Source organism: Solanum dulcamara, chromosome 9 (genome assembly GCF_947179165.1).
Source record: "Solanum dulcamara chromosome 9, daSolDulc1.2, whole genome shotgun sequence".
In the NCBI taxonomy this organism is placed as follows: Eukaryota; Viridiplantae; Streptophyta; class Magnoliopsida; order Solanales; family Solanaceae; genus Solanum; species Solanum dulcamara.
In genome coordinates, this window is record NC_077245.1 from 2,151,514 (window position 1) to 2,176,639 (window position 25,126).

General features: G+C 33.2%; 3 protein-coding genes across 3 annotated transcripts; 2 read left to right on the forward strand and 1 right to left on the reverse strand.

Moving 5' to 3' along the window:
• Nucleotides 1-3,085: 3,085 nt before the first annotated feature.
• LOC129902367 (thioredoxin H-type 1-like) lies at nucleotides 3,086-5,147 on the forward strand. The gene is made up of 3 exons (XM_055977595.1): nucleotides 3,086-3,323; nucleotides 4,576-4,698; nucleotides 4,796-5,147. The coding sequence occupies exons 1-3, from the start codon at nucleotides 3,225-3,227 to the stop codon at nucleotides 4,946-4,948; spliced, it is 375 nt and encodes a 124-aa protein (XP_055833570.1). The 5' UTR covers nucleotides 3,086-3,224; the 3' UTR covers nucleotides 4,949-5,147.
• Nucleotides 5,148-5,507: 360 nt separating this feature from the next.
• On the reverse strand, nucleotides 5,508-10,481 carry LOC129904569 (beta-galactosidase 5). The gene is made up of 18 exons (XM_055980130.1): nucleotides 10,194-10,481; nucleotides 9,851-9,946; nucleotides 9,644-9,756; nucleotides 9,386-9,452; nucleotides 9,072-9,164; nucleotides 8,817-8,960; nucleotides 8,623-8,711; nucleotides 8,425-8,530; nucleotides 8,228-8,315; nucleotides 7,904-8,022; nucleotides 7,647-7,811; nucleotides 7,292-7,470; nucleotides 7,084-7,193; nucleotides 6,865-6,974; nucleotides 6,623-6,733; nucleotides 6,433-6,546; nucleotides 5,996-6,198; nucleotides 5,508-5,912 (listed from the first exon to the last, which is right to left on the reverse strand). Exons 1-18 carry the CDS (start codon nucleotides 10,362-10,364, stop codon nucleotides 5,801-5,803), a joined length of 2,190 nt encoding a protein of 729 aa, XP_055836105.1. The 5' UTR covers nucleotides 10,365-10,481; the 3' UTR covers nucleotides 5,508-5,800.
• A 7,021-nt stretch (nucleotides 10,482-17,502) lies between these two features.
• Nucleotides 17,503-20,656, forward strand: LOC129903320 (pentatricopeptide repeat-containing protein At1g19720). Its single transcript, XM_055978843.1, has one exon. The coding sequence runs from the start codon at nucleotides 17,682-17,684 to the stop codon at nucleotides 20,334-20,336; it is 2,655 nt and encodes an 884-aa protein (XP_055834818.1). The 5' UTR covers nucleotides 17,503-17,681; the 3' UTR covers nucleotides 20,337-20,656.
• The last annotated feature ends 4,470 nt before the right edge of the window (nucleotides 20,657-25,126 follow it).

Genomic DNA, 25,126 nt, shown 5'->3' on the forward strand with positions numbered 1-25,126 from the left:
CTATTTAGCAATCTTTTTCTAATCACTACTTATGTTTATTCGATTAAAAATGTTAATTTGGGATAAGGGTACGTTTGGGTGCCCAACTTGGGGCACCAATCACGGCCTACGGGATTGGGTCGTGACATAAGCTGAAGGATCACCAAAACGAGTATCTAAACTTGTGGGCATGAAACGCAGTCCCTCCCTCCCCCTCCCCAAAGAAAGAGGGTTAGTACGAGATATGTACTGAGTATGTAAAACATGAAATACAATAAAAATAATCATACTTAAGTAGAGATTTCAGGAGACAAGTATGATAATCAAAAAGTTATTGTAGCTACGTCTTATGAAATGAAAGCATGCATATCATTATTATATACCGTACCTGGCCCATTATGGGACTTAATGCCATAATCATATCATCATATCGCCATATACATATTTCGTATCCGGTCCTCTAGTAAGGGACTCGATGAATAAAGTCGTAACACTGTGTACAATAACATACCCGGCCCAGGACTCGGTGAAAGACATATTGAGGCATGCACGAGTAGAATATCATAAGCAACCATACACAATCAGATCATCATTTGAGACTCAATGGAATCAGTAGAATAACTAACACTCAAATATCAATGTAATAGTCATGTTAAGCACTCTTTGCATATCAATATGAACTATATCAAATAGAGCCTCAGAAATCATATGTCATGTATCAAGATAATGCAAAACAACTATTGAAAGTTAAGGACATTAATCATTATAGAGTCTGTAAGAATAGAAACTCTATACTAGATACTATCCAACGTATAGAGGACTCGAAGGGCAATAGCTTAATCACCTTAGGAGTTCTAACATCAAAAGGTGAATAAGGACCGTGAATCACACTACGAACTTATGAATAGAATTACCCCAAGCTCATATCAATCATCACTTAAATCTAAGACATGCCAAAAGAAAGAAAGGACAGCTTTACATATCTTTGACGCTTAATCCATTATTCGATGAGTATACGTTGTCCAAAATATCTCAATCTATATTAAGACATCAAGACTATAGTTAAGCTACGAAAAGACATAAAGCGTACTTTAACATTAGTAGCTTATTTCTAGATAGTTGGGCAACACCTCCCCTATGTCACTCATTCTCCTCACATCCGACCAGCCATACAATAACCAATAGCATCAACAACCACACATTCAAATGCCATATTAAGACTAGCCAAGACAAGATTTTCGAACATTCCGAACAGCCCACAACCATCATGCTTTATTGAAATAATTTATAACAACCCAACAATTACAACCATATAATGTATATTTATAACTATACTTAATCCTTCAAATCAACACAACAACAACACATTATAATCAGCCTTTAAAACAATTACAATTCCAACTTGAAATATCATATTCTTCCATTCTCATTATATAATTAGCCACAACAATAACGTCAACATTAATTATAATTAACTCCATCATTTCTGGATTAAGGCATCCCATTAATTACCATCAACACAATGCAAGTTTTAAATCTTAATTCCTCAAATCAATAAAAACAACAACACACTCAAAACACCCCCTCCCTACACGGCTCAAACCATACCTCAGCATCAACCTGCATAGTTTCTTATATCCAATTCACATCTATCAAATTATAACAAGTCTAAACCACTTCTAAAATATGTAGAAAAGGATTAAATTTTACCTTAACAAATTGGCTCCTTAAGTTGGCTGAAACTTGTGAATTGAAGTGATAATTATTCTTGCTGCCTCATAACTACTTCACGTTGTTAATCACTTCCAATTGATTGAAAAATACCTTAGAGAATTAATGTAAGGATCAAAATTTGGGGGCTTTAATTTGCTCAGCCATGGCTTTGACCCTCTCTCTTTACCTCTATGTTATGTTGAAGAAGAATGAAGTGAATGACTAACTAATTAGTCATCAACTAAGCTTTTATACATTCAGCCTTGAAGTTACACGTGTCCCACTCATAGCATGGGCTAATCAGATGTGGCCATGCTATAGTGGAGTTCACTTAGCCCACTCATGCTTTAATTAGTATTAGTTTAATCACTAATCCCACTTAATAATCTAATCATGGTTAATTAATCCATAATTTCCACTAATATTCTATATCAATTAAAATTTATAAGCAATTCGTACACTTAATTAAAATCAGGGATTAAAAGTCTCTATCTCATATTTCAAAATGATCTTGTCTTTAAACTTATCTCAATTAGTGTAAAATATTTCAACGTTAAAAAATATGGGATATAACAAGTATAAAGCTGAACAAGTAGATACATGCATCCTACGTGACATTTCATGTCCTACATATATTATGTCACGAAAAATGTGTGTATCTACTTGTTCAACTTTATACAAAATTTAAATATTTATTTATGAGCACCTAATATTGAAGAATATAGATACTAATTGTTGTAAAGTTAAACAAAAGTCAAAACTAAATAGAGTGGACGAAAAATAATAATTAATTGAAATACATCATCTTTAATACATATCTTGCCATATCAAAACTAGAAAGAAATGCCGTGTTTCTAAGCCTTAGTGCGTGGCCATTAAGTATAAAACTACTCCTAATCTATTGATTTCTTAAGATGGTCTGTTTTAAGCAGTTTTAGATAATGAAATAATTGATCCCAACTGAACAATTAATAATCTTTAAACCATGGAACAATCTATAGAATAAATCGCATAAACTATACTTTGCAAAGATTTAATAAAGACAAATCAACATTTAATTCTAATGTTGCCTTAGAATTTAGAAATCTTCAAAGTCGACATTTCATACGCGTTGATCTTTCTCTATGTAACTCACAACCTCATCAGTGACGCTAGTCTCTCTCAAGGAGAATCCAACTAAATTACGTTGCACTGATAATTATTTTTAATTAAAAATATTTTCTCATACATTATGATTTATATGCGAATTTAAATTAATCGAAATTTTGTATGCGACAAAAACAAGAGTTGAGTTGTTGTTTTGCCCACGTGTTTACTCTGTCACGTGGCCAAACCGACCGAATAAAATGTTCACACAATGTGAAGCGTTTCCCTAATTCGTAATAAATTTTGAAATCCATTACATTTTGGTAATTTACCATCTCCCCTTTCCTGTATAAAATCTCTGCTAAAGGAAGCGTTAGTTTTACGAGGAGCTAAGGACTTGTTTGGTGTTATCTATTTTGAATTTCTGATTTGTAGAATCTGTGAGAATGGCTGCTACTTCATCTGAGGAAGGACAACTGATCAGCTGCCACAAGGTTGAGGAGTGGAAAGAGCACCTCCAGAAGGGCGTGGAGACCCAAAAACTGGTATGGCTTTGATTTATTTATTATTATTTTTGCTTTTTTTCCTTTGACAATGGCGATTTTGCTTTGTTATTTGTAATTTTGTGTTTTGGGTTTTGTTCAAAATTTGATTTTGGGAAATGGGTTCTTGTTGTTTCGATTTATTGTATGAGATTTCGTTGATTTCTTCATTTGCGGCTTGTTGGCGGCTCACATTTTTCTGATCTGTTTCTTGTGCTTAAAGTTTCTTGTTTGATTTTCAGTTAATTGTAATATGTTGACTTATGATTTTCTATCAATACAATCCTATTCCCACTCATTTGATTGGTATAGTTTCGATATTGGAACAAATTCCCTGTTAAAGTTACTAGCTTGCTGATTAGGCTAGGGAAAGAAAATTCAACTGGGTCTCTATCTGGGCCCTTTGTGGACAAATATATGCAATTTCTACCAACTATATCTATGGGTTCAAAAGGTTGTTTGAGCAGGATGTAAATAAACTGATAAATGGAATCTATTTTGAAGACATGGCCCAATATAAAGTTAATATGATGCTTAGCTTGTTACTTTTGTGATTGTTAATTGTTTAGTTTATTAAAGATTAACTAATTTAGGATTTTAAAGTGGATTGGGTCGGACTTTTTTTGTTGTGACGTCAAATTCAAACTTAGTATAGTTCTTTTTAGTAAAACCTTAACTTATATACGTTAAGGCGAAGTATTCACCCTGAGGGTGTGGCAGGGGGCGGGGAGACAGGTAGCTTCTTTTGCATCTTCATGTGTTTATATCTTCAAATTTTGAACCCCTCAGTGCCTCCTTAGTGAAAATCTCAACTCGTCTTTGGAATGTGGTTTAGTGGTCTGGGAAGTTGGCAGTTTAGTGATGAATGAAGGGGAGAACCATAATGGATGCATAAATATTAGGTGCTGTCTAAGTGGGCAGAGGTAGAGTTACCTGGTACCTGGTTGGAATAGTGAAGCTGCACTTTGACTCGGATACCACCATCATCAAAGAAAAAAATTGAGCTGGAGTCGCTATTCATCTAGCGTAGTTGCTAGAGCAAATATTAATTGTATGGATGATGATGGTATGCTTAAATATGCTTCAGATTTCTAGTTGTTGGGCATAAATCTTTCTTGTAAACCAGCTTCGAACTTAGCATTAGACCAAGTACAGCTTACTACCTTTAAATATGCCTCAGAATTTTAGAAATTGTTCTCTGTAAATCTTTCTTTGAGCCGGTCTAACTTATGTAAAATACAACTCTTTCATTCAGGTGGTGGTGGATTTTACTGCTTCCTGGTGCGGCCCTTGCCGTTTTATTGCCCCAATTCTTGCTGACATTGCTAAGAAGATGCCCCATGTTATATTCCTCAAGGTTGATGTTGATGAACTGAAGGTACGTCTCCAATCAAAATTTGCATCAATGTAATAATCGTTCTTTGACTAAAGTAACCAGTGATTGTGATAGTAAATCGTGGTAACTTTTCTTGCAGACTGTTGCAGAGGAATGGAATGTGGAGGCAATGCCAACTTTTGTCTTCATTAAAGAGGGGAAAGAAGTGTCTAGGGTTGTTGGTGCCAATAAAGATGGATTGCTTCATGCCATACAGGAGCATGGTGCTGCTCCTGCTACTGTGATAGCTTGATCCTTAATCAAGGAGATGATACTATAGTATTTAGTGTTGTCTTTTGTAATAACTCTGGATAGTTGTATGTTTTATTATCCACCATGTTTTTATTGCTATCTTGAAAGATTGTGCTTGGAATCTGATATTTGCGTATATGGTGTTTACTGGTGCAAGGCTATATGTCCATTTCTATCAAAAGGCTATTTTCCCCTTTCTACTTTTGTGAAGCTTTCATTTTTGCTTGGATACTTGTTTACAATTTTCCATATATCTTTTGGTTGTGTACATTCTCAGTACCTAAGAACTTTGAGAAGGTGTTTGGACAATATAATTTGGTTGAAATTGCCAAAAAAATAAGTATTCAAATTACACTTTTAGAATTTGAAGTTGTGTTTGACAATGAATTGTGTTGTGAAACGTGTATCTGCCGAAGATTTGTGATTCTTTTTTCTTTTGGTGTCTTTTGTTTGTGATACAAGCAACATTTATTGGCTTGATAGCCTTGTCAAATTTACAAGATTAATCATCTGGACCAATATTTACCCTTCTATTCCCTCTTGCCCATTCATAAAAAGGATTTGAAACATGATTTGAGATATTGTGTTTAGGGGCTTGCTCTTGTTTTCTTTATGAAGGTCATTGGTTACCCAATATCAGAAAGAATGTGAGACACCAAACTGTATACTGGGAACAGAAGTCATCAAACATATACATCCGCCAAGCATAGTGGAAATTCATAATGGTTTATTCTAATAATAAAAAGAAACAAGAAATTCTACTAGATCTTGGATTTTCCAAGAAATGTAATGCAACTCTAGTTAATGGAAGCCTTCTGCATGAATTTAAGCCTACAGAACAAACTAACTGAACTCATGAAGTTGTCCTTTTAACTAACAGTATCCTTGATACATCACCACCTATTTCCTCGAACAAGATGAGCAAATTTTGTGCTGGTTTCAACCAAGATCTTGGGACATGGTACCTACAGAAGCAGAATAGACAGAGGACATGTTAGCAAATGCTTTTGTGTTATTAATGATATGTTAGTAAATATTCAAGAGCTACCATTTCTGAGTTGGTTGACCACAACCAAGTTGACATTTTGTTTGTCTGTATGTTCCAGCATAGTGGAAATCATCACATTTGCCATTAGCAGATGCTGTCCAATATCGACCTATGCTTTGTCCATTGATCCATACTTGTCCTTTACCCATGCTTCTCATGTCTAGTGCCACAGGGTCATTTCCTTCTGGTGCATCAAAATAAGCCTGAAACAAACATTCCAATATGAGTCATAAGCAGAGGTGGATCCAGTATTTAAACTTCATAGCTTCAAGTTTCGGAATTCTTTGAGAATATGGTCTATATACATATCTTTGATCTATCCTAGAAATGATCGCTGAGTTCAATTGATCCCACTCCCAATACTTTGAGTCAGCCTCTAGTCATAAATCTCACCGAGTCTTTGTTAGAACTTAAAAAACTTTTTCTCATTTTCTTACCTTGTACCATTTTAGAGGTTGTTGTCCTTGGGTAGCTAGTGCACCACCAATCCATTCAATGGAAGACGTTTCGTGTTGAGAGATCAAGTTCATTGTTTCTCCTTTCAATCCAGCCTGAAGGACCTCTTTTACTGTCAATGATCTTTTGAAGGCAAAAGGAAGAGTAAAAGATTTGGCAAAGATTCAGTACTCTGTATGTCCATTTCTGTGATGATAAATCTTTATGATCTTGGTTGAGACCTTGAAGAACAACTGGCCCGAGTATTCCTGTATTCCATTCCTCGTAATGCAATCCAATATTCTTCAAGGCGGCAAGAATGATTAAAATCAATTGAGAACGAAAAACTATTGATGCAGCAACATAGAGTAATAAAAGTTACCACTGTTTTTGCCTCGAGTGATAAGTACTGTAAGCAAAGATGAGAAACTAACCGGCAGGCCAACAGCAATGCTCAGTAGCTCAATTCTATTGGTTCTGGCCTGCAGATCAACTGGTCCTGTGAAAGTAAACTTTGTGTCCTTCCGAGTACCATAAGAAGATCCTGAAATTTGGGAATTGATTAGTGTCATGAAAATCTTAAAACCACAGCAGGAAATATCAAAAATGTTTCCTACTAGTTGTTCTACCAATGTGCATATAAGCACTAATACCTGAAAGTTTCCCATTTACAAAAACATGAACTGCGTGTCCACTTGAGTAGACGGTGAGGGTTGGTTTCTGTCCTCCTCGTAGAAACGATTCTGAGGGACTAATATCAACTCTGCAATATTACAAGTAAGAAAGTGAATTCATTGTCAATATTAGAAAAGTTTATATACTTATGTTTGGATGATTTTTCGACTTATTTAATAACCTTACCTTGTTATGTACCACAAGTAATCACTGTTATCTCTGGTGATATTTATCTGCTCCAAAAGTCCTACAGCTTCAAATGTTGAACTGTCCTCTAAAGAAGATACATCTTCACTATAAGCCCCCCAAGAGTGGAGCTGAGAGCCAGTTGGTGTCATTCGCACTTGTGAAGTTTGAGTCCCAACCTTAGCAAGAAAAAATGTCTTAAATTACTAAGCTGAAAGACAAAGCACATAGCTACTAGCAATTTTCTTCAAGCAAAAAGAGATTGAATGACGATGAATATTGTATGTTGATAGAATGCTACCAAGGTCCAAATTAACAATGCAATTGGGCAAATGCTTGTTGCAATCTTGCTTACCTTTGCAGTATTGAAGGCAACATGGCTGCAGTCTGGAAGAATACTGATGGACCAAGGAGGTAGATTAAAGTGCTTGTTGTTAAAAACTACTCTAGCAGCAGAGTTGTTGTCGTAATTTGAGAGAAATGCTGTGCAGTTTCTTTTGTCGGACGAAAACACATGCGCCTAAAATAAATGACATATTTTGATTCAGCAAGACAAAATAGTAAATCACATATCATACTTTTGATGTTAATAACCTTTGTAATTGCACTAACCTCCTGATAGCTTCCTAGTGAAACAACAGTGGGATCTGAAGATATTAAAGCGCTCTCACATAGTTTAATTATTCTGTGGAACTCCTTTAGATGGCTATATTTAGGTTCCCTGATCAAACCTGATTACATATGAGGTTAAGAAGTTAGCCGATAACTAAAAGTTCAATTGAGAGTTTGATCAGGTTACTTCAGCATATGTCATGAGATTGTGTTCATAGCAATTAATGATAGACAAGAACCTATACACAACTTAGAGATTCTGTGTTCTAAATTCATGTGCAAAAGGAGTTTCTTGACATTATGGACTAAGCTGATTAATCTTACCATATTCATCTATGGGAGCATCGTAATCATAACTTGTTGTTATAAAAGGTCCTCCAGCTGTACGCCCAAAGTTGGTTCCCCCGTGGAACTGTTAAAAGAAGAAATAATTAAGACAAGCAAGATAATTCATGCTATTCAAGCATGAACATGTTCAGTATGAATGTTGGATTTTCTTTTTTTCCAAGGAAGTTCATTACCATGTAATAATTAACAAATGAGCCACCTTTTTGTATGAAACGAGCAACTGCAAATGCCAAATCTTGAACTGGCCTTACAGGTATCGTGCCACCAAACTCAGCGAACCTTCCCTCAACAAATAAGAATATGAGAATCAGTTTATGAAAATGAGCATATATTTACATTACTTAGAGAATTGGAAATCCTCAAGATGTTACCAGCCACTCCAAGCTTCAGTCCACATAGTTGGCTTGTAAGGTTTGTTGGGAGAAAATTCATCACAGTAAAAGCCATTGCATGTATTTATCTGATTAAGACACATGCTTGGAACCATCAGTCTCTAGTTTCAAGAACGTTATGCCTAAATCCGAGCTAATTATGTAATCATACTGAGAATACGGGTGAAACTCACGATAGGGTCAGGGGCATCATCCTCTTTGCACATAATCCAGGGGACTCCAGTATTTAATCCAACAGCCATTTGTGCAGCCCATTGGACATATGCTTCACCAGCTGCTCCAAGCGCCTCCCTTTCTGGTTGATATTCATTTTCAATCTAACCAAAAACAGCTTTAAAACAATCGCTAAAAGTATATCATGCATTTCAGAAAATAGAAATTCTATAAGTTTCATAGGCCATAGCACTATTACTGAGTCAGTTTCATACCTGAGACAGTATAATTGGACCTCCTTGGGATTCAAACAGATTTTCACTCTTCATCATCTCAACTATTTTATTGGTGAATTTTTGCATTGCCACCTTTACCACAACAACAATTGAAATGTTAATACTACAACTCATGATCAGAATCTATCAATTTATCACCACATTATACTTATCAGAGAGAAGAAAAAAGAAAAAGAAACACTGTTACTAACAAACAAGTACAAAAATTGGCAAAAGGGACGTATTTGTACAATAGTCGATAATGTTCAGTTACTTTAATATGACAAAAGATCATTTTTTGACTTTGGACAAACCTTGAAAGGTTCATTATCTGTTCTGAAGCTGATACCAGGAACATATTTCAACCATACAGGAAATCCTCTGCATCAAAATGAGAGGTTACATAGAATCATTAGCTCATTCTTGAAATTAACCATATTAAACTAAAAATGAGTGTATAATCGATGTATAATATGTGTATGGTCGTGTATAATAAGTGTATAATCTATGTATATCGGATAGAAGAATCTGCCCGCTATTCATGTAAAGATCCCTAAAAGTAAAGCTATTACCCAAAATTCCACTCAGCACAAACATAAGGTCCAATGCGCAAATGTGCATAAAGCCCAGCTTTTTGCACAGTTTTTATAAACCTTACAAGATCATATCTCCCATCAAAATTATACTGTCCAGAAGAAAAACATAGTAGTATATTAGCAATCAGAAAACATAAAGATCAAGTCTTTTGGGGCAATTTGTAGAGCATTTGGAACACTCACATTGCCAGGGGAAGGTTCATGAACATTCCAAAAAACATAAGTTTCAATGACATCCAAGTTTGCATCTTTAGCCTTGTTTATGAGATCTTCCCACATCTGCAACACCCCATTTCATTTAATTCATCAAGTATAAACATAAATACAGAATTACACTGTCTCTCCAAGAATATATAGTACTGGAAACTGTTGAGACATAACACAAAGATTTAACCTTTTAGATGAGATGATAGAGTGGGTCGAGTCTCACTTCCACCCATTATCAGAAAATGTGTTTTCCAAAAGAAGCAAATTAGAATTTATGTTTTTAGTCGAGATGGTTAACAGAAATGAGTTATGAGAGTACCTCAGGTGTGCTTCTTGGATAATGTATGGAACCAGATAGAAGAATTCTTCTTTGCCCATTAATGATAATGGCCTTCTTATCATAGGTAACATTGCCAAAGACCAGCTGAGCTACCATTAACAAGGTAAAGGTATAAACTTTGAGGAACTTGGAAGCTAAACTTGTCTCCATTTTTAATTTTCTTTTTTGTCTATTTACTGGTTTCTTTCACTGCATAAGAAAAATAAAGACAGGAAAGTTTCAATCTTTGAGAATGAAACTGAGAAAGAAAGAGGGAATTTATGGAAGAAAAAGGGGATAACACTTGTAACACAGTGAGTCAAGAATTGTAGTATGCAGAATGGCAATATATATGGTGTTGTTTGGATTTTTCTTGCCGATCAGCTTAGCTCACTGGTAATCACACCTGCGAAATCAAAATTTTCATTAATTATGTTTAAGTTTTAATATATATGTATGAAAATTAATATTTGACCTATATACTTTTTATAATTTTTGTTATATATTATAATATTTTACGAATGATGTTCGACAAACCACCCTTCGCTATATGTAGCTACACTATTGATGCGTACTTCGAGTAATTCCGTGGAGTGTGGAGGAGGACAAAGCGTATACATATTTTATTTTAATTCATAAAAGTAGAGACTATTTTCGAAAAATTCTCGAATCAAGTAATATATAATAAAGCAATTTGAAAAGAAAAATATAAAAGTAAAAAGAATATAGAATATAAAAAGGAAAAATATCACATAGCATTTGGAAGAAAGGAATAATAATTTTACAATAAAATAATACGATAATCAAAATACAAAAAAATTAATAGATAGTGATAAAAATTAAAGGACCAATTCCTCAAGTGCTATGTTAATTATTAATTATTATTTTTTTGTTGATTGGGAAGGAGGAGTATTTTTCCAACAAAAAGTAATTAGTTAATCAAATGGTATATCAGTTAAAATGTGAAAATAAAAGGTTGATATTTCTTAATCTGAATTATGCATTAATATTGGAATTTGTCATCACCCTTTTTTGAAAATATCGTATGGAAAGTACGTACATAAGCACTACCGTAAATGTGAATCATAAACAATACTAATTCAAATAAATAGATAAATAATGTTCAAATAAAAAGTAGATCTCGAGATTTATCTAGTCCCCATGTCTGAAGTGTGGCCTCCCTTTTAATTTATTTTTTTACCTCTTTTTTGTTTGTAAAAGGTCATCTTTAGATTTACTGCTTATAAAATTAAAACTATTTTACTTTGCATTGGTATTTGAACAATCATAACTAGAGACAGAGCCACCTTCCGAAAAATTACATTTTTCAGTTAGGTTAAAATTAGTCTTATGTAGAAATATTATATGTTTTGCGTCTCTACATTTTTATATTTTAATATCTCGTAGTAAAATTTTTAGTTTTGTCATTGATCATAATATCACCTATAAATAATTAAGGTATTTGTAATTTTTAAAAACATTAACTATCAAGGATAAATGTGAAAAGTTTCGAAATGATTTAAAATTATTTTAAAAATCATAATAGATAATTTAAGATAAAGAGTATATATAATTTAAAGGTAATATTTGACAAGATAAAGTTGCTCAAACGGTAAATATCCTTCACTTTTAATTTGAAATTAGTGAGTTTGATTCATGAAGAAAACAAAAAGAATGGGAGCTCCAATCCAGGGGAGGGGTAAGGTGAGATTTGAGTTTTAACGTCATTCTATATCTAGTATTCTATTACATTAATTAAGCAGGTAGTAATTTGCCTTTTTTGCATGGCTTATAAATGTTTGACGTACAAAACCGTCTTGTTAGTTGTAAGTTGCCTCATCACATATTCACACTAGCCAAAACACAAAAAATTAAAAAATAAATTGGGATTAGGTTAGTACGTATTTCCTCACTTTTTATTACTCCCTTCGTTCCATATTAGTTGTCATGTATATTAAAAATAGTTGTCAATTTAAATAATCAAGAGAAAATTAATTATATTTTTCCAACTTTACCATTAACATTAATTATTTTAGAATTAAGAGGCATATAAATAGATAAAGATTAAAGAATTAATAAGGAGTATATTAGTCAAATAACGCTCCTAATTAATGTTTTCTTAAGGATTGTGCAAAATCTTATCATGACAACTAAAATGAGACTGAGGGATTATGAACTATCGTTTTCCTCATCACCACTTTAATTTTATTTCAAGGTTCTTTAATTTTCTCATGTTCAATTGGTCAAATATGCCTCTACCAAAACAAATATTAATTCTTTAAAAATAAGAAAAATAATTTTTCTAATAAAAGTAGAGAATACAAGTTCCACTACTGACATTTCACATTGATTGATTATGTCGTCCTTGCCTTCCAACATACCTCTTCTTCACCCCCACCCCTCATAGCCCTCATCCACCACCCCACACCTAGCTCCCACCCCCACCCTTCTCCTAATATTTATCTAAACTATATACAAATATTTTTAAAATAATCATAATATTTAATTTTTAGCCTGGTTGAACCAACTCAACGCTCTATGGCAACAAGCCACACTAGTGAAGTGTAAAAATAGTGACAAGTGGGACTATATATTATATTGTTGGAGAGCAAATATCGGATCTTGTTTTCATTTTTATTGCTGATATATCCTCCTGTTTGAAAATCTTAGTCGTTTTGCCAAATAAATGTGTTTCGAAATAGTTGACGTATCAAAGTAAAAATATATTTATTATCTCTTTTTTTTTTTCTTCAAAGTCATACATAGTTATGTACGACTCTAATTAATGAAGTATTAATTAAGTTAGATATTTAACTATCAATCTTCAAAAGATGGTTAAGAAGAAAATAAAAGATAGTACGTAACCCTTATAATTAATGTCATCAAATAATTTTGTTAATAGACTATTGAAATTTCAAACAACACTAAAAAGGAACCAAAAATGAGTATTAATATATATATGGACAGGCAAGACTCAAGAGTACTATATTTCATTGACAGTATTCCTCCGTTTCTATTTGTATGTTATCATTTTAGATTTTATGTTCCTTAAGAAACTAGGTGAGTTTATCATTGTGCTCTTATTTAGTGTTCTTTTGAAGTTAGTTTTCAATAAATGAACATAAATGAATTTATTTTAATTAATAAAATTGACCAATAAACATGAATTAATAATTTAGTTTTTCTATGTTGGTCAAATTCATACTTTAAAGCCTAATAACTCTCAAGGGTAAAATAAGAAGAATAGTATTATTTATGTATAAGTTTTGTGAAATGACAAATATTAAAGAACATCTTATTTTAATAAGTGCGACATATAAATATGAACGGAATGAGTATTAATTAATCAGATGTGCAGCAGAGTAAATTTGGTGTATCAATGTTCAAACTACATTCCTACCATTTAATCAAATCTGTATATTGTAGAGGGCACGCAACGCAGCCAGGTTGGTCGTTTGGTTTTTCGCAGACATAGTTATCTCGGAGATTATAATTTTTGGATTAATTTATCCCATCTCCAAAATGAGATAAAATAACATCAAGTTTGAAGTATAAATTTATTCTAAGATTAGTTATATCTTTAAATATAAATTTAATTTCAAACTTAATCCTGTAATCTCTACCATATACCATGAATAAAACGACAGGTTTATGAATATTTTGAGTTCTTTATTTTATGTTTGAAAAAATATGTTGTTTGTTCCAATGTCTGGTGGTTAATTATTTACGAGACCAAAATTTAGTGTTGCAAACTTATAGAAGCAGCAACAAACACCGTTCTTCCGCCGTTTGTTCCTCTCCTTTTTTCGATTTCCAAGAGCTGAATTAATCCCAATCTTCTTTTTGGTTTATGGTCATGGTGGATTTGATTATTCACTCCTTTCCTTCTACGCTTTGTCTCATGGACAAGTGGGCAATATTTAATTTGTCTTTTACTGTAAAAAATTATTTACCTTCGATGTTTATTTTAAATAAACAGGTACAAGATCAACGTGTATTTCATAAATATATTTGTTACTTAATCATGATTGAGTAATATATATTTTTTACTGATAAAGTTAAATTATTATAGTTTAATATAAATGCATGCTAGATGCATATAAATATTTATCCCCACAGGAAGTTGCAATTTTAACAAAATGAACTATTAAACGAGGATATATAATTTTTTCCAAGGAAAGTTGTCAATTAAAGTTATGCATGATATCCGACTTCAACAGAAGTTTTCATGTCCCTATTTGGGATAATTTTTTAGTAAATAATCTTCTTTTGGTTTTTGTGGCAACTTATGAAATTTTTAGATCATGGTCCCCAAGATCCCTTTTAAATGAATAGAATGTTTTATGAAAGAATATTAGATTATACAGAATCTAAATTTTATAGTATTGCAAACGTTAGACGATATGTTTTGTCTATAGTTGAAAAATATTTAATCAAATATTAGATCCAAATTTAACAATATTAGAAAGGGTAATTCTTTAAGAGTTATATTTATTAAAGTGACATGAAAAAAAATTCAATTCTAAAAAAGTTGCCCCATGAGCAATACTTTTAATTTTTTACCTTGAAGATTTATCCAGAAGAAAAATAAGGATCAAAAGGTCAACGTCATCTATTTCTAAAGTCACTGGATGTAGTTTCCTGAAGTAGCTATTAGTCCATAGGAAAACAATTAAATTACACAAATATTCCTACCATATTTATAAATTCTCCCTATAGTTTGAAATAATCACATAGTCTCACTAATTAATAATTTCATGTCAGATTTCAAGTCAGATACACTTATATATGTATGTTTTCGCTATCAGATACATGTGAATTACATTTACATAGGGAGAGAGGCGAGCGAGAAAGTCAGTAAATTCCAGATACATGCGAATCCACTTGATATAGTATATTTGGAAGCACTAGATATTTGTATATGTGGATCGAAGGTACTAATGGTAATTTTAAAAACACACGGAAAAAATATATAATTAGACCCTAAATTAGTGGGATTTGTGTTATTTACGGCCTTAGTTCAACACCTTCAAATAAGCCCATTCAGCTAAAAAAAAATTATTTTTTTAAGAATCTCATAGTGTAGGAGCAAATTACATTATATTCGTATCCTTTTCTAATTTACAAAAAGCCCTTCAATTTAATGGCATCCGGATACATCCCAACCACCCGGATACATAGCAGGCGATACATTAAAAAAAATTGTCACGCTTTAAAAGAAAAAGAAACGTAAAATTAATTATCAAATCCATAAATTGCGTAATTGCATTTTTGTCAAATCTCTCTCAAATCAATCTCTCCCAAATCATAACAGATTCAAACAATTCAGATTTCTTCAATTTACCGAGTGTTAATCTTCACGCCAAAGTCTCAACTTTCTTGTTTGTAGTTTGTACCTTCAATTTCTTCAAAATTTTCAAGATTCACGGCTAGAAGTCAAAAGGGTATTCAAAAACCTGCAATTTTTTTTATCTTTTTGATTTTTCTGATGAATTTGCTTCTGTAAAATTTGCAATGGTATCCATCAAGGTCATATGTATTTTACTTCTCATTCACCAATGCGACAAATGCAGCATGTATACAAAACCAAAAGCTAGCAATTAAGGTATCTTTTTCAACTCCCGCGGCAAGCCCTGCCTCCTCGCCGAAACAACCATTGGCGGCAGTTCCACCGGTGATACAAATGGACAAAAAAGTTGGAGAGATACATTGCTTTGATGGATTATTCATACCTTTTATAATGTTGTGTCATCATTTTTTGAATTGTGTTTTCGAGATAGATAGATTTATCATTATATCTTATTATTTATGATGTTTAAATTGATAAGTGTTATATTTCTACTATATACATTAAATAAGTAATTATTGTCTATAAGATGTTAGATTTGAGAGCGATACATTACTGTGTGGTAGTCGCTATGTATCAGATACACTTAGTATAAATTCGAAATTATGTATCTAGCCCAAAAAATTAGTGCATGATACATTACTATTTATCTGTATTATTTTGTTTGAGAAATCCTATATTTTATAAAAGATACATTATACATGTAATTGTTCCCAATAGCATTTTTGTGTGTAATACATAACACAGTGGTGAGTTAATATGTATATGATACATGTAATAAAGTTTAAAAATTATTGAATTTGATATATATTATGTATCATGTACATATCAATTATTTTGATACACAATGCTTTAGATATAGAACATTAGAATTCATTTATCAATTGTATTTATTGGCTAATGTGTACAGACACATAATCTTCTAATTTGAATAAATTTGAACAAAAATTAAATACTGTAGATACATAACAACAATTGGTACATGATAGATAATATAATTTGTAATAATTATGTATCAGATAAACAATTAAAGTCACGAGACACACATGTTAAGATATGAAATAAACTAGAATCCTTATGTATCAGAAAAAGATTAAGAAAAAAAAATTCAGTTGTTCTATCAATGTTGTGTCATATACATAGTTATAACTATGAATATGATACAAACTAATATTGTTATAAAAATATTAGTGTTTATGTATCAACAATAAAATTTGATAATGTCTAATCTTCTAGTTGAATAAGTTAAGGTGTATGTATCTGATAGTCAAAGATAACAAAATTTGTGATAGTTATGTATATGAACATGATACGTACTAATTTGTGTTTCAATAAATTAAGATTATGTATTAAAACTAATATTTGAATACGATACATTGTGCATGATAAAAATGTAATGCATCATAATATTGAAACGAAGGTATTATACATTAATTTAAGAAATAAAAACAACTAGATACATTAAAAATTTAAATCTATATGTACCAGAAAAAGATGAACAACAAAAAATCGATCAATACTGAAAGATTGACATTCATCAATATGTATCAACAATTTTTTAAGATGAAAAAACTAAAAAAGAATGTTAAAAAAATCAAAATCTGAAGTGATGGAAAGAGATTTACCTCTTAAATAACTTGAAATCATTAATTGGAAAGAGAAAAAAAATGAAATTCAAAAATATATTAATGAATGTAATTGTGGAGAGATTTGTGGAGTGAAAGAACGAAGGAAAATTGTGAAAATAGCATTTTGAACTGATGTATCCGAAAAAGAAGATGATGGGAGCAAAGAGAAGATTTTTGATATTTTTTGAAATAGTAGAATTTTTTTAAAATAATAATAAAATAAAATGTGTATTTAAGTAATTTTTGCTAAAATTTTCACGATCAATAGCCCAATACTGAAGTACCCACCAGGCGTTGGCCCAAGTAAGCCTAGTTATTATGGATAATCCGAGTTGATCAGTTCCTTCTTGGATAATCTGAGTTGTCAATTTCTGTTTGGTTGAAAGTAGAATGATGGCTGCACTTCCTGTGGCTCTCTGCAACTCTTTCATCACTTACTCTTCACCAACAACAAACTAGGGATCATAAACCCCCAAAAAAACAAATAGAAAAAGTTGGGCAAGCCACTCTCCAATGGAGAGTGTAATTCTTCCATGCAAATCAATTTTTCCAACAATTTCAGAATTACCCCAAAATTATCACCCAAAACCAAAAATACCCATCAATTTTGCACCCAATACAGAGGAATCAAGATTCACAGATACCCATTTGGATTATCTCTGCACAAATGGGCGCCTCCGTGAAGCCATAACAGCTATTGAATCCATTTCACAATATGGGTACAAGGTAAAAACCGAAACTTTCTCAAAACTTATAGAATCTTGCATCAATGAAAAGTCACTGTATTTTGGCCGTAAACTTCACAGGGAAATGAATTTTTTACTGGAAAAAGTTGACCCTTTTATTGAAACTAAGTTGTTAGGGATGTATTCGAAATGTGGGTCTTTACAAGAAGCATATGAAATGTTTGATAAAATGCGTAAAAGAGATTTATTTGCTTGGTCTGCTATGATTGGTGCTTGTTCAAGAGATAGTAGGTGGAGTGAAGTTATGGACCTTTTTTACATGATGATGGGGGATGGTGTTGTACCTGATAGCTTTTTGTTCCCCAAGATTTTACAAGCGTGTGCGAATTGTGGGGATGTTGAGACTGGCATGTCGATTCATTCTATAGCGATTCGATGTGGGATGAGTTCTGAGATTCGTGTGACTAATTCGCTACTAGCTGTTTATGCGAAATGTGGGTTGTTAGGTTGTGCAAAGAGGCTTTTTGGGAGTATGGAGATGAGGGATGCAGTGTCTTGGAATTCAATTATAATGGCATATTGTCACAAGGGTGATATTGTTGAGGCACGGAGGTTATTGAACTTGATGCGTCTTGAAGGCGTAGAACCAGGTTTGATTACCTGGAATATATTGATAGCAAGCTATAATCAGTTAGGTAGGTGTGATGAGGCCCTGGAGGTTATGAAGGAGATGGAGGGTAAGGGAATAATGCCTGATGTTTTTACTTGGACTTGTCTAATTTCGGGTTTTGCTCAACATAACAGGAACAGGCAGGCATTAGAATTGTTCCGGGAGATGATTTTGAATGGGGTTACACCAAGTGAAGTTACACTTACAAGCACAGTTTCAGCTTGTGCATCTCTTAAGGACCTGAGGAAGGGAAGAGAACTTCACTCTTTGGTTGTTAAGTTGGGATTTGATGGAGAGGTAATTGTTGGGAATGCTTTGGTTGACTTATATTCCAAGTGTGGTAAACTCGAAGCTGCTCGGCTGGTCTTTGATATGATCCCAGAGAAAGATGTATACAGTTGGAATTCCATGATTGGAGGGTACTGCCAAGCTGGGTGCTGTGGAAAAGCCTATGATCTTTTTATGAAGATGCACGAGTTTGAGGTATCACCTAATGTAATCACGTGGAACGTTCTGATTTCAGGACACATGCAAAATGGTGATGAGGATCAAGCATTGGATCTTTTCTGGAGGATGGAGAAGGACGGGAACATTAAGCGGGACGCTGCCTCGTGGAACGCTCTCATTGCTGGCTATTTGCAAAATGGACAGAAAGACAAAGCATTGGGTATATTCCGGAAAATGCAGTCATTTGGTTTTAAGCCGAATGCAGTTACCATTTTGTCCATCCTACCAGCTTGTGCAAACCTAATTGGCACAAAGAAGGTGAAAGAGATCCATCGTTGTGTTTTGCATTGCAATCTGGAAAATGAGCTCTCTGTTGCTAATTCTCTTATAGACACATACTCCAAGTCTGGGGGCATAAAATACTCTAAAACAATATTTGATGGGATGTCAACCAAAGATATCATTTCTTGGAACACATTGATTGCTGGTTATGTTTTACATGGCTGTTCAAGTGAGGCAATAAAGCTATTTCATCAAATGAAAGAAGCAGGGTTAAGACCAAATAGGGGTACCTTCTCCAATGTGATATCGTCTTATGGTTTAGCCAAGATGGTTGAAGAGGGGAAGCGTATATTCTCTAGCATGACTGAGGAGTATCGGATTGTACCAGGTCTAGAACATTGTGTGGCTATGGTTAATTTATATGGCCGCTCAGGTGAAATTGAAGAAGCAATTAATTTTATAGACAATATGAACATGGAGCGTGATATTTCTTTATGGGGTGCATTGCTGACTGCCTCTCGCGTGCATGGTAATTTGAATTTAGCTATCCATGCTGGGGAACAATTCCTCAAATTGGATCCTGGAAACATAGTGATTTATCAGTTGCTTTTACAGTTATATGTACTACGTGGGATTTCTGAAGAATCAGTAACAGTGATGCGACCCAGAAAAAGAAATCATCGTGAGGAATCTCTTAGTTGGAGCAGCTGGACTGAGATCAACAATGTGGTCCATGCTTTTGCTTCAGGTCAGCAAAGTACTGAGGTTCCAGATTCTTGGATAAAAAGAAAGGAAGTAAAAATGGAGGGATCCAGTTCTTGCAATAGTCTTTGCATCAAAGAAGAGGAGAACGAAGATATTACTAGAGTTCATAGTGAGAAACTTGCACTTTCTTTTGCCCTTATTAACAGTCCTCAATCTTCTCGAGTGATACGAATTGTTAAGAACCTCAGAATGTGTGAAGATTGTCATAGGACTGCCAAACTTGTTTCTCAGAAATATGAACGTGAAATATACATACATGACTCAAAGTGCTTGCATCACTTTAAAGATGGTTATTGTTCCTGTGGCAACTATTGGTAGGTATGTGGCCATGAACAGTAATTTTCTTGAAGACAAGTCTCCTCTTCTCCATGGAGTTGATGGATCTGCTGTTTTCTGGAGAAAAGTTTGGCATGAGGTAAAGAGGATCCTCTTTGACAATGTATAGATGATGGTGCAAACCGTAGCCACTCAAATGCTGTACTGCTGTAAATATGTGTTTGGTCAGATCTTGTAAATGTTTGAGAGAAATCTGGATTATGACCCTAGTTCATAGGCTCTGTATCAAATTGTACATATGCTAAAGAAATAATCTTTCTTCTTGCCAAGCGTTGATCTGAAATCATGTTTATTTTCCCTTACTGTGTGAGAATTGAACTAGACTTTGGATGGGCATCCCAAGGGTGTGGCCTAGCGGTTAAAGTGAAACAGGACTATTAGGTAACCTGCTGGAATGAGAGTGGTTTGCTTACGTGGTTGTTAACTTTTTTCTTGCTTACTTTCATTGCATGTTTTCTGAACGACATACCTATATAGACTGCTTAAGTTTTCAGTTAACAGAAGGTTAATTCAGCTGGGAACTTGTATGAGTCGTGTCTTAGACATGCAATAGTTTTAGTCTAGTCAATAAGTCACCTACATCCATATGGAGGGATGAATGCACAATGTTAAAAGTCAATTTGTTTTGTGTTATTATTATTTCTGTTTTTGGTTAATTCTCAATGGATAGTGAAGCATCCAGCCATAAAATAATGAAACTTCTTCTGGGATCAAACAGATGGTCCTAAGCAGATAAGAGGCCATTTGCTGTATTGCGATGATGTCTGAGGTGTTCCCAAGCTGACTTGTAAATGATGTTGTACACTCCTTTGAACATATGATGTCTTATTTCAGCAATATAAACTTTTATTTGGAAAGGTTGAGGTGCTTGTGTCTTAGGTTACAAGTTCGAGCCATGCACCAAGCAAACTAAGTCCAATATTTAAGTGGAGAATGATAGAGGATCGGACCCATCATCCCGACATATTATTCTTAATTTTAAGACTTGGGTTTTCTGGGGTTTTGGTAGTCAACAAAGATGAGCTCTAGTGAGCTGGACTAGAATTCTAAAAGGCTTTGACTTGGTCCCTTCTACATATGTGTAAGCCCACCATTACTAAATCTTCTAGTATGTTCTTTTTCCACTAATGATCAGCTTAAGAAACCAATTTTTATGTATTTTATAGTTTAGATTTTTGTAATAGCAAGCAATATTGACTTTTCAGTCCCATCAACTCTTCTCTTGATGAGGCGGCTTAACCAGTTTTCTGAAAAATATTTGATGACTAAATTAATGAAACATATTTCAATTATCTGTCAATATAAAATAATTGACTTGGTCCGAATAATCCAAATTCCCGCATCATAAAGGAAGTCGATCTGAGACTTCGAGTTAAAAATAGAAGAATTCTCATTCATCTCATCATGTTCCTATGTTGGTAACTTTTCTTTTATCATGTGTGATAATTGTTGTTGCACCTCTATAATTGTAAGGAAAAGAACAAGGAAAGATAAAGGAGTGGCCAATATACCATCAAAAGAAACTAGGTCAACAAAGAGTGAACAATGACTAGTAATAATAATTACTATAAAACAATCAAAGATTTGAAGAAAAAAAATGGTCCAAATTGTTCACAATCATGAAGTGGGCAACTCACTGTGGTGCCCTAGTCCTAATTATTCTCTAATAATGGATCTCTTAGCTAGATTTTCTTGCACCAAATGTTATTCCATTGTGGCCAATGGCCATTTATATGTAACAGTATAAGCACATTATTTGTTTTTTTCTTTTCCATTTGTTACATTATAGGCTAACATAATTAAGGTCTACTTTAATTTTTTCCCCACAATTGGTGTCCAATATCCATATTGGGACTCAATTAAATTCGAATTCTCATCGTAAAATTTCATATTGTGGATAAAATATTTTCTAATAAAGACGAACTTGAGACATCTGATTAAGAATGAAGCTGTACTTATCAGTCTATCACAACCTTTGTTAATAAGATAATATACTCTTTAGATACTCGAACTATTTGTTTTAATTAAAGAAGTCTTAACCAATGTAAGCACTAATAATGTAAAATGATTATACAATTAATAAGGTCATTATAATTTAAAATGGTCATTGTTTTCCTTCTAAGTTCGATCCTCATTCAACATGCAATGCCGCTTAGTGGTGTCAATGGTACGGTTCGAACGGTTATTTTATAAAATTTATATCATATCATTTTTTTGGTTATTTTATTTTATATAGTCAAAATTAAACTTTTCAAAACCATTCCATTATATCGGTTTTTCTTCGGTATCGGTATGGTTCGATTAATTTTGATATTTTTTTAAAAATAATATAAAAGTTAGAACACACTACCATATATACTTGTGTATGACTTTAGAAAAAATTCTCTAGACATTTTTATTGTTTAAAAGGTGATGATTAAGAAAACAAGAATAGAGATTCATCCCATTATATTATGATAGTGTAAAAGATTAACCAAAAATAAAAAATATATATATAATTTACATCACACAAGCGGAAAGAACTCAATCAAGATGAAACTCAAAAACTGAGTTTATTTGATTTAAGTTGTCACGATCCGAATCCGGATGTGATGGCCCTCATCTCAACCCACCGAGATAAGTCAGCCTAATGCCCAACGAAAAGTATATGCGAAAGAAAAGAAAGGAATTAAAATTTAACTTAAGCGAAGACACGTAAAATAAACTCAAAATTCCCCAAGATTGGTTGTCATATGTACAAGCCACTAATACATTACCGAAGTACGAAAAAAAATACAGTCACAATGTCTTTGTCTCTAGAATAGGACTAAAACATAATAAAAAAGTAAGAGGTGTCCGCTAGATGGATGTAACAGCTACCTCAACACTCGGAATGATAACCTCAGATGTAGTAGAAAATAGTAGGAGATCAAGCAGGTTCGGGCTCACAACCTACACAAGTGTGGAAGCAAGGGGTGAGTACCAAACAACACGGTAGTCAACAAGTGGATAACTAAAACTAAGAAAAGCTTAATAGATACAAGTACTCCTGTCCTCCCAACCGAACCTCCTTAACTACAACCTGCATAAAATCAGCCCAACTTTGCACTTGTACAATAACAATAGTAATACAGTCCACAAATACTCATCAATAGTCTCGTCAATGAATCATACCAAATCAAGTTCAGCACACATAGAGCAATTTAGGGATAAACACAAATTCACAAATATAAGAAAGGTGCAATGCAATGCAATGAAATGATGCATGTCTATCCTATTGGTACACATCCGCTGAATCACAGTCCGAAACTCATGGGGGATATTTTTGTCCATGTAACCTGCCACGAAACGTATGGCCCGTCCCCTCAACATATATATCTTGCCACGGAGCGTGTGGCCCAACCCCTTTATTTCATAATACCTGCCACGGAGCGTGTGGCCCGACCCCTTTGTTTCATAATATCTGCCACGGAGCGTGTGGCCCGATCCTTTTGTTTCATAATACCTGCCACGGAGCGTGTGGCCCGACCCCTTTTGTTTCGTATCATTTTCAGTCTCACATAATATGTCAGAACCAATGCAATCAATTCATGTTCATAGAATTCACGATAATAACATGACAATAATAATAATTTTTCTTATCTCAAATCAACATAGTCATTTCACATGTCCAAAATAAACCCATAATCACAACATATCAATTCCACCAATACATGTCATTAGATCACCATTTTATACCCCTTATCTCCATTTTTAAAGTCAATCATACAGTCAATAACCCAGTCTAATTCTCATTACTCCCCAATACACATAACACGGAAATACAAGCATCTATAAGCTTAAACTGAGGTTTAAAAATTTACTTGTCTTAATTAATCAAGCAATTACTCTGGTACTTGAGCCTTCTCTTTTCATTGGGCCTCCAAATAAGTATAATCTAATCAAATCAAATCAATAACCACAATAAGATTTCAAAACTAACAACACTCATATTATTATATGTCTAGCCTAGACCCAAAACCTACCCAAATCTATAATCAAGTCCTAATGTTGATGTCAAATAGCATGTCAACTCTCATATTTCCAAATTTTAAGCCTAGGGTTAGGTTCTAATTTCCCCAATATCATAAATTTAATGGAATTCATAAAATATAATATACCTAATATTTAACTATCTATCTCAACATATCAAAATTCGGGAACTAAGTCATTCTATGTCATTGAAGTCAAATCTAAAATTTTCTTTTCGATTATATTCACTCATGATAAAATAAACTCACATGTCAAATTTCAGCTAAAACGGATCGCTATTCGACCCCCAAATCAAGATTTTATATGAAAAACCCTAGGATCATATTTTCTTATTTTAGCATTATTTCTCCACCAATATACCCTAAAAATATGTTGTTAATCACATAAAAATTTAATGAAAAGGATGAGAATGATTACCTTAACGCTTTGGAATGAAGATCCTTATTTTTCTCTTCTCCTTTATTTTGCTTTTTCCTTTTCTTTTCTTTCTTCCTCTGTATTTTTTTTCTCTTCTCGTTTTTTTTTCCTGCCGCTGCGTTTGTTACTTACATCTGATGGCTTAATGCCATCAGATTTTTTATATATATATATATATATTTTTTCTTTTCTTTTATTATTTTTTTTTCTTTTTTCTTTTCTAAATTAATCATATACTAAAAGTGACAAATTCTACTAACTTATTTTATTAAATATAAGAAAAGTGGTATAAGTATTAAATAAATTAATATTTTAGCCCACCAATTAAATTAATTCTCTAAAAT